Source organism: Hordeum vulgare, chromosome 4H, assembly GCF_904849725.1.
Source record: "Hordeum vulgare subsp. vulgare chromosome 4H, MorexV3_pseudomolecules_assembly, whole genome shotgun sequence".
In the NCBI taxonomy this organism is placed as follows: Eukaryota; Viridiplantae; Streptophyta; class Magnoliopsida; order Poales; family Poaceae; genus Hordeum; species Hordeum vulgare.
The window spans coordinates 609,616,367-609,626,021 of record NC_058521.1 but is presented as its reverse complement, the minus strand read 5'-3'; the positions used below and the strand labels follow the sequence as shown (position 1 = coordinate 609,626,021).

General features: G+C 48.2%; 2 protein-coding genes and 1 pseudogene across 3 annotated transcripts; 2 read left to right on the top strand and 1 right to left on the bottom strand.

The window, feature by feature from the left end:
• Positions 1-468: 468 nt before the first annotated feature.
• Positions 469-1,947, bottom strand: LOC123450940 (annotated as a pseudogene).
• A 474-nt stretch (positions 1,948-2,421) lies between these two features.
• Positions 2,422-6,198, top strand: LOC123450084 (calcineurin B-like protein 1). Its single transcript, XM_045127488.1, has 8 exons — positions 2,422-2,865; positions 2,978-3,060; positions 4,269-4,325; positions 4,442-4,550; positions 4,631-4,683; positions 4,898-4,978; positions 5,091-5,203; positions 5,842-6,198. Exons 1-8 carry the CDS (start codon positions 2,772-2,774, stop codon positions 5,903-5,905), a joined length of 654 nt encoding a protein of 217 aa, XP_044983423.1. The 5' UTR covers positions 2,422-2,771; the 3' UTR covers positions 5,906-6,198.
• A 732-nt stretch (positions 6,199-6,930) lies between these two features.
• LOC123450082 (putative casein kinase II subunit beta-4) lies at positions 6,931-9,333 on the top strand. Of its 2 annotated transcripts, XM_045127487.1 has the most exons (5): positions 6,931-7,205; positions 7,296-7,523; positions 7,687-7,796; positions 7,928-8,093; positions 8,782-9,333. In XM_045127487.1, the coding sequence occupies exons 1-5, from the start codon at positions 7,079-7,081 to the stop codon at positions 8,913-8,915; spliced, it is 765 nt and encodes a 254-aa protein (XP_044983422.1). In that variant the 5' UTR covers positions 6,931-7,078; the 3' UTR covers positions 8,916-9,333. The 2 variants fall into 2 exon arrangements, with proteins under 2 accessions (XP_044983422.1, XP_044983421.1); XM_045127486.1 differs by having other exon boundaries at positions 6,958-7,523.
• Positions 9,334-9,655: the final 322 nt, after the last annotated feature.

Below are 9,655 nucleotides of genomic sequence, written 5' to 3'. Positions count from 1 at the left end.
TTCCGTCCGTGTGATTTGCTCACGCGGCTAAGGCGACGCTCATCTCTTTCTCTGCCTTTGTCTCTAAGGCACGACCAGTCGGCTACGTAGTAAGTATTTCCTAGAATCGAGATCAAGCTTGGGGCAGCCAGCAAAAGCAACTCTATTGCGGTCTTGCGTTGCGGATGTGGTCGCTTTCTGTTGGCACCCGTACCGTATGCCACGTCATCCTTGTTAAGACTACAACACAAATTACTTGCTACTGGTATATCTTATCTACAAAATGCCCTCCGCCATACGTTGGAGAAGCGAAAACATTTTTTACATATACCCTTCCACCAAGCAATGCCAGTAGCACCGACTAAACAGTCAATTCCCACCTGCCGTTCCGTTGCCCTTATACAAGCAAGTGGCCAGCTTTGTTCCCCCTAAAAGATAACAAAATTATCTAACTGGAGCTTTTTTAATTAGTTCCGTGCAGTTCCGCAATAAGGTTTCACAAGTAAGCTAATTATCGGTAAATGCAAGAAATGGTTCACTACAATTATAGCATCCTGGTGAATGTAGCAAGCACCCCACAAATCCTAAACCTCTACAAATCCTAAACCTCTAGTTAGGGGTAGACAGCTAAACTACAGAAAGTTCATGGATATTTTGGAATTACAGGCATGTAACATACCACTCTTCCAGCTGCAGGCTCTTTCAGGGTGACTTGGGGCCTTTGCTTGCTACCACCAACGGACCCATTGCTTGTTGAAGCAGGAGGCCTTATCTGAGGCAGCATTAACAAGTACTGCAGGAAACAGGAGGTATCCGATCAACCCCATTTCTCGCTGGAAAGTAGCAACACGGCAATCACATTAATTAAAAAATAGAGCAGACGGTGCTCCCTGAAGTCACAACATAAGAAATTAGCATTTCGCATCAACTTGTGAGTTTGTAACATGCTACCTGTGACAGGAGGTGCCTTTGCTGTTGCCCTAGGGGTCTTTGAGCTAGCAAAAGCCACGCCTGGAGCTTTATCAGGTTTTCCAAGTGTTCTCTGAATCGAAGCACGGACATTGTCAAACAGCTCTGTCTCAAGGATTTCCAGCACAAAGCTTTCGCTGTCCAGCGTTGAGGTAGTGGACTCGGTTGACCTCCTCAGTTCCTCTGCTATTCCTGGCAGTAGCCTTGAACCATGCGACTTGCGGAAAGTGCTGTTCACAATGCCCAATTCCTCGGTATCCAGAACGCCTGCTCAGACCAGCCTTCGCCGGTGAAGAAGGCCTTGTCCCAGGCGAGGCTCTTGTGGAGGTTGACGCCGCCCTTGGGCTTGGCCTTCTTCGGGGACTGCGCCCGCTCCGGGGCCTGCTCCGCGGGGTCCACGGCCTGCCCCGCCGGAGGAGGAGGAGGAGATCCGGCGGCGGGCTGCTCCGAATCGGCGGCCACCGCCGAAGCCGCTGCAAGAGGGGGGAAAACGCAGCACTGCGCGTCAGATCGGAGGCGAGACCCACGCACGCGCCGAAATGGAAGGAACGGTCACGGGGGACGGCGAGCCGGTTGACTCACCTGGAGTGGGGCGGGGCGGCGGCGGCGGGTCGGGGTGCTGCGGCGGCGAGGCCAGGTCCAGGAGGAAGTCGTCCTCCTCGCCGGAGACGTCGATGAGGGACAGCGCGTCCACCGCGGCGGCCCCGCATCGCCGGCGTCGGCAGAGGCGGAGGGGACGGTGGCGGGGGCAAAACCCTAGATCGCTTCATATTTTGTGGACTGCGCGTCGCAGTGGACGGCGACGCCCAGGCCGGTCAACGCGTAGAAGGGCACGGCCGCCTCGTAGTCCTCGAAGATCTCCTCGTCTGTAATCAGATCGAAGCCCCGAGGGAAGAAGCCCCCGCGCCCAGCCGTCGCGCCGCCCGTCGCCCGTCGAGATCCGCGAGCCGCCGCCCTCCCCATGGCCAGCTCGGCCAGAGCTGCAACCTCTGCAGCCATTCCCCGCCGAGATCCGCGCGCCGCCGCCCTCCCCTTGGCCGAGCTCGGCCAGAGTTGCAACCTCTGCAGCCGTTCCCCGCCGAGATCCGCGCCACGACGTGAAACGTTTTTTCCACTTACTATAGGACTGCAGGTTGATTTCGAAAGAACAGAAGGACTTTTCTACAAAAACGCCAACGACGCTTAATGACGCAGCAGCAGCAGCATTAGCATTGGTGGTAGACGCCGCGCCAGGGTGGATCTCTCCACGCAGGTCCATTGACGCAGGCAGCACCATTGAGATGGACCCTTGGCTTGGCTGTTAAGAAACCGAATTAACTCCTCCATCTCATCTCTGCTCTCCTCTCCTCTGCTGCTACAAACAAACAAACAAACAAACGGATTCCCTTCACCAACCAAAACCAAAACCAAAACCCAACCTCTGCCTCGCTCGCGTCGCATATAAAGACTACTTACTGTAGAAACAAACGGATCCCGTCCATCCCACAAACAACTGTAGCCAGCGGTCCGCCGCCCCCCTCCCGCGGCGCCGGCGAGCGGCGGCAGGCGAGCTCCATCCCGCCTCCCACCAAACAAGCGACCTACCTACACCTAGGGTTCCCCTCCCTTTACCCTTACCCAGCATCAGGTTTGTCTTCCTCCAATCACCCATCCCCCCCCCCCCCCCGGCCGATGACCGGTTCACCGGCCTGCTTCGCCCGGATCCCTCCTAGCTTCCACCATTAGCGGCAGGGACCTCGACCGACCGCCATCTGTTCGATCCCGCCCCCCATTCCGGAACCCCAGAAGAGGAGGAGGAGGAGGAACAAAACGAAAACAAAACAATGGGGTGCTTCCACTCCACGGCCAGGGCCAGGGCCAGGCGGCGCTACCCGGGCTACGAGGACGACCCCATGCAGCTCGCCGCCGAGACCGCATGTACGTACCGGAACCCACCTCACCTCTGCTCCCAGCCCCAGCCATCCAATTTCACTTGTACTCCTATACCTTAATTAATCCAACTCACGACATGCTCCTGCTCCTTGTACAGTCAGCGTCAGCGAGGTCGAGGCGCTCTTCGAGCTCTTCAAGACAATCAGCGGATCCGTCATCGACGACGGCCTCATCAACAAGGTACATCAATTACCAAAACATCCTCTAGGCATTCCCTGCTTTCCCATCTCTTCTTTCATTTCCTACACACACACACACAAAAAAAAAACATCAATCATTCATTACAGAGCTGCACAAAACAAAACACAACTGGCCCTCCGCTAGTCTTTTTTTTAAGGCATGGTCCAGTCATTTTCTAATGCCCTGTTTAAGCAAGTTGTTGTCGGCCTCGTAGCTCTGTATAAAAGACAAGCTGCCGTGTCTTTGTCTCCGTGATGCAGCTAGACTCTTTCCAAATGAAGAGGGCAATGTGTTGGTTTCCTCATCCGCATCTACAGCCATTTGCCTTACACATATAACAGTTTCATTTCATATATGGTTTTGCGTTTTGTTTAAGCATCGTGTGTGTCTGTAACCATCATGTATACCCCTGCTTGCGGATCGCGCCTAATGCTTATCACATAATTAAGATTGCCCTCTTTCCACCACAGGCCAGGGTTTTGCGCCACGCTAGAACATATTATTACGCTGGGCCCAATGCTTATCACATAGCACTGTTCCTCCTCATCATGGTTGCCATGTTTTTCTTTTGTTTGCAAAACACGTTATTTATTTCAATGTTGAAAAAAGATGGACCGGCTCTGTGGTCCGGCCATTTTCTGAAACCCTGTTCAGGGAAGCTGCCGTTTTCTGGTTGGTGCCGGCCTGTTAACTCTGCGTATGCAAGAAAGACACGCAGGCGTCTCTGTGGTGCAGCTAGAATCTTTCCAAATCAAGGGGGTGGGTGGTGTGTTTGTTTCCAGATCTGCATTCATTATTTTTCAAAAGTTTGATATAGTCTCCATTTATGTAAGCATCGTGTGCATCTGTAACCGTCATGCAAGCTTGTGGACTGGGCCTAATGCTTATCACATTAGCTTGTCCTTTTTCCACAGGGCAGAGTTTTGCGCCACAGTACAATGAAAATATTCTCCACAACCTACCTACCTAATGTGTCCAAATATCAAACTCAGCTGTCATGCTTGCTTACTTTCTACTCTTAATTGTCCGCACATGAATCATGTAAACAGAATTTCAAGCTCTTCTTTTTATGCATAAAAACAGTTATCTCATTGTTTATTCTTCTGGAGAAAAAATGGAGTGCTGATATTTTCTTAGACTGATTCATCGTAAGTAAGTATATAAACTTACAATCATGTTGAACAGCCTCTGTATTTTCTCTTGTGCAGGAAGAGTTCCAGCTTGCATTGTTCAAGAGCAAGATGGACAATATTTTTGCTAACAGGGTATGTTTTGACATGCCATACTCTGCATTTTATTATGCTTCTGAATTCTGGTACCTATCTCATATGAGCTGGCATGCTCTCGCCTATACACTTGCTGAATTTACGTAACCTTTCAGATATTTGACCTCTTCGATGTCAAGAAAAGGGGGGCCATTGACTTTGCTGACTTTGTTCAAGCCCTAAATGTATTTCACCCTAGCATTCCAATGGAAGAGAAAATTGATTGTAAGTTATTATCCAGATGTTTCATTTTGTCCATTTTGATACCATATTTCTGCTTCCTGAAAATTTCTATTGCTTGCCAGTTTCCTTTAAGCTATATGATATGGACAACACGGGCTTTATTGAACGAAAAGAGGTGATTTAAAACTCTGTTTGTTTTTATATCGCCACATATTTTACTAATTTTAATTTCTATCCCAAGTTAACTAAACATAAAGATTGCAATATCTTGAAACCTTATAGTACAATTAATCCGCTCATATTTCTGGACTCTGACATTGAATGTTTTACTTTTCTGTGCTTCCTCCTTTAGTCATTGGTGACATAATTTCTACCGCTACACTGTACAGGTCAAGCAGATGCTTATCGCCCTTCTGAGTGAATCAGGAATGAGGTTATCAGATGAAACCATCGAGTCAATCCTTGACAAGGTACGGATATTTAGGCCCAAAACCTGAGCTGTTACTCAAGTTTTGAATAACTTAAATTCGGAGCCTTCATAAGAGTTAAGAAGATATTGACTGATATGGTTGCTGTTGGCAGACATTTTCAGATGCTGATGTGAATCAAGATGGAAAAATAGATAGAGCAGAGTGGGAGAACTTTGTCTCACGAAATCCCTCCTTGATGAAGATAATGACTCTTCCATACCTAAAGTAAGTGTTATATACAGAGACCCCTGCCGAGAAAGAGTATTATATAAGGAAATGCCAAGCATTGTGCGACACGATACTTTGTGTTTTTAATCCTCTTCTGATCTGATGAAGCGAATTAATTATTAGATTTCAAAACAAGGTATCTCCTTAAGAACATATAACACCACACACCAGAGACACAAGTAGCTGATGCAATCTATGCACCGAGCACGCTGTTAAAACTAGTTCTGACCAACATAGCGGGAATTTTTTGCAAAACCGTTAGCCTGTCACTTGGTAGTTCATTGTTGACCTGTGCTCCATATGATTGCTACAATCACGTTCTTATTTTAGTAGCTGTGTTTATTTTTGCCTAGCCTCTCAGATAATACGGTCTTTGGCATATATTTAACTGCAAATTATTCAAGTTCAGTTTTAAATCGTGGTTACAAGGGGGAAGTTCCCTCCCTCAACTTTACATCGTTTGGTAGAAATGGGGCACCCTGCGGAGGTTGCGCCTCGAATGCGGGTGGGCGAGCTCACGGGAGTGCGCCCTAGCCAACCGAGAACTACTCGGTTCTCATTCAAGTCCAGTTTATAATCTGTAATACGGAGTTGAAGCATGCAGTTGGCTAATTGATGGCTGCTTCTCATTGCAGGGACATAACGACCACATTCCCCAGCTTTGTTTTCAACTCGAAGGTCGACGACATCGTGACATGAGCGCCGTGGATTCTGTGACGTATACAAGGCCCGCGCGGAGGAAGAGCGGAAGGCATGTACATCTTTGTTAGAGTATATCAATGAGGGAGAGTGCAATTTTTTTTTTGTTAGAGCTAAAGCAATAATGCAAAGAGGTTAGGAGGTGAGGGGAGGGTTGTAGTCTGAGAAATTGGCAGGTTGTGGTGATATGAACTTCATCCATATGCTGCTTGTGTTGTTTGTTGTGAAATGCAATGTTAGTGCCAGGATCAAATTGTATCGACTGGAAATCAATCTTTTTCGCTGTTGTTGTTTGTTGTCATGTTGATCCCAAATGTATCAATCCTGCCCCGCCCCTAGTACCGTTCCTTTGTCATGGTTATGTACTTATGTTTGGATTGCGGACAAAATGCACAAGAGCAAAGAAAGAAAAAATAGTGACAAAAAAGAATTGGCCTCTGTTTGGACAGTGTCTAGCCTTTGTTTTTCCGTTTTGCCCGCTGTACTTCAATTTTGTTGCTGGTGCTTGCAACTCATGGCCAGCCAAAACTTTCATCATGATTGCTTTTTGAGTGAAGACCTGAATTTATTCATCAAATAAACAACTCACAAAGAATCTCCTTGATTTCAAGCTAGGTTTTCTTGGGTCCAATTTCCAGTGAAGGCAAGCTGTGCACTTTTTTTTTGAACACAATACAATCAATGCCGTTTACATGCACGAGCACACGCTCATACCTGAGAATGAACACATGGACACCCTATCTCCATGAGCACCTCTGAGAGACCAAGCTGACACATCATCTTGTGGTTGACAAAGTCGTCACAAACGTCTTCGTAGTCGACAGGAACGTCTCCTCCCACTTAATGCACATCACCGAAAGGCCTGGTGTGAATTCAGAAACATACGAGCGCCAATGTGGACTTAAACCCTCCTAAGCTTTTTTTTATTTATCCTTTTGAAGTGAAAGCAAGTTGTTCACTGCACGAGTGCTAAAGCGCGCACGTCCACTACATTGCCGATGTTGTTCCTGGGCCGCTCTTGGGCCGAGTAGGAGGAATCTATCCTCCCCACCACATTCGCTTTGGACGGACGAGTGAGAATCTTGCAGTCCCACTCCTCCCCCCCGTCGCCGTCGCCGCCGCCGCCGGTCCAGCCCAAACCCTAGCCGCCGAGCTCGCCGCCGGCCGCCGGCCATGGACCGCAAGCGCATCAACGACGCGTTAGACAGGCATCTGCGGACGGCCGCGGAGCGGCCGTCGCCCTCCACCTCCCGCGGCGCCAAGCCCAAGCCGCCCTCCGCGGCCGCCCCCAAGCCCAAAGGTATCCTCCGCCCCCCCTCCCGCCGTCCGTCCACCTCCTCCGCCGCCTTACTCTATCTTATTACGTTTGTTTGCGCGTTCGGGGCGGCAGAGCAGCTGGATTCGGATAGCAGCGACGAGGGGGGCAGCGCCGGCGGCTCCTCGGAGGCGGACGACACCTTCTGGATCAACTGGTTCTGCGCCATGAGGGGCAACGAGTTCTTCGCCGAGGTCGACGACGACTACATCCAGGACGACTTCAACCTCTGCGGCCTCAGCGCCCAGGTCCCCTACTACGACCACGCCCTCGATCTCATCCTCGACCTCGAGCCGGTCCAGGGTGCGGTACCTACACCTCCTCCTTAATCATTATTGTCATGTCATGATAATTGTTACTTCTCACTCACTCAACACTCAATCATCCATCTAAGCTAGTACTAGTAAGTTGCTCTGATCCTCACAAGTTATGCTTCCTTCGTCTCTCTGTGTGTGTACATATGCAGAGGATGTGTTTGCCGATGACCAGAATGAACTGGTTGTCGCGTCCGCGGAGATGCTTTACGGTTTGATCCACGCCCGGTACATCTTGACTACTAAGGGCTTGGCGGCAATGGTAAGCATCCTTCTACTTCCATGAACTCCTATTGTCGGCATGGCTTATGCTTTTTCGATATCAATCACAGTAGCAGCAGCAGGTCTCATTGCCCCACACTGATCTGTTTGGAAACCTGAATGTTTCTTCAGCTGGAGAAGTTCAAGAACTGTGACTTTGGAAGGTGCCCCCGCGTATCCTGCTCTGGCCAGCCCTGTCTTCCAATGGGCCAGTCCGATATCGCTAGGACCAGTACCGTCAAGATATATTGCCCTAAATGCGAAGATCTCTACTACCCAAGATCGAAGCACCAAGCCAGTATCCTTTTAAACTTCTTATTACCTTGGTAAACACTCACAGCACGGGTCGTTTATCTATAACCTGAAATGTGCAGCCTCTCTGAATCTGGTAAGAATAGGAATCATAGTCTTGCAACTATTTTTCTGGTCTGTCTTTTTCAACTTCATGTCACACCTTTCAGTAAGAATCTACAAACTAGAGAAGTGTTTTGCTCTTTTCTCATCAATCGGAGGAGGCATTGTAAATAATGATGTTTTATCTGCTTGCCTTTGCATCCCTGTTGCTTTGAATGACTGACAGTATCCTTGTAAACATTGTATACTTAGATAAGCACTGGCAGGTCTATCCATCGCAAATACTCTGATCTGGCAAGATTAGGAATATTTATGTGTGCCATTATTGATATTGTGCCTTCTTAACATCACACTACCTACCTTACGTTAAGAATTTATGATCGCGAACTCTTTGCTTCGAAAATGTCTTGCTGCCTTGTGATCACTGTGGGCAGAGACATTGTAAATAGTGGTACTTACTTTGCATGCCTTTGACCTTTGCATCCTAATGTTTGTTATAGACTGCCCCTTTTGTTTCAGCAGTTATGAGTACCATATTTTTGCATCTGTAGTACTGGTTCAAGGTGCGATTTCTCTTGTGCTGCCGAATTGTATGTTAGTCAATCTTTGTATCGCCTTAAGCCTTCCCACAGATACAGACGGGGCATACTTTGGGACGACGTTTCCTCATATGTTCATGATGACCCACTCACAGTTGAAGCCACAGAAGCCAGCGCAGCAATACGTTCCGCGGATATTCGGCTTTAAAGTCCAGAAGAAAACATGACGGTATCATGGCGGCGAACTGCCTTGTGCTTGTCTTTGCCTAGTCAGTCTCCAGGAATGATGGGGATCCACACTATAGCTGGGCATGGAAAATGCTATGGCCGATTCAAGACAACAAGACACCAAACAACTATGGCACATTCTTTTTCTGTATGAAGGCCTGCTCTCTGGAAAAAAAAATCTTGAGGAGCTTTGATCAACCTGTCAGATCCATGTCATTATTTGGTATTTGCACGATCCCAGTGAAATGGGAAATGGGTTTGTGCATTTGCTCTGTTTTTGATTTTGGATGCGCGTCCAGACGGGGCAGTATGTTGATGAATCTGTTGTGTATCCTAATGTATTTTCACTCTTCATTCTGTGGTGACGAGCAATTGGTCGGATGAGACTGCTGGAGGAAATGGTGTTTCGCACTATTATTGCATGTGATTTGTGGAATCTTTTCTCTTTCTGTATCTTAAACAAGATGTGGCAGACAGTAATGTGTGAGGATGCACATTTAGAGAGTTGATTACAGCTTTAACAGGGCATGAGAGCGCAGGATATCCCAAGCATTGTGTCATGATACTTCTACTTCTACTTTGTCTTCTGCTGCTGCTGCTGCTGCTATGCAGTTGTAGTGTTGATAAGCAATTAGCGTAATAAAAAATGCTGGTGGGTTAAGACGCTGTTGTAGTATGCGATGCATAGTGTCGGAAATTTACTTTGGCACATGGAAGCATATGCTTCTCCCATTGAAAA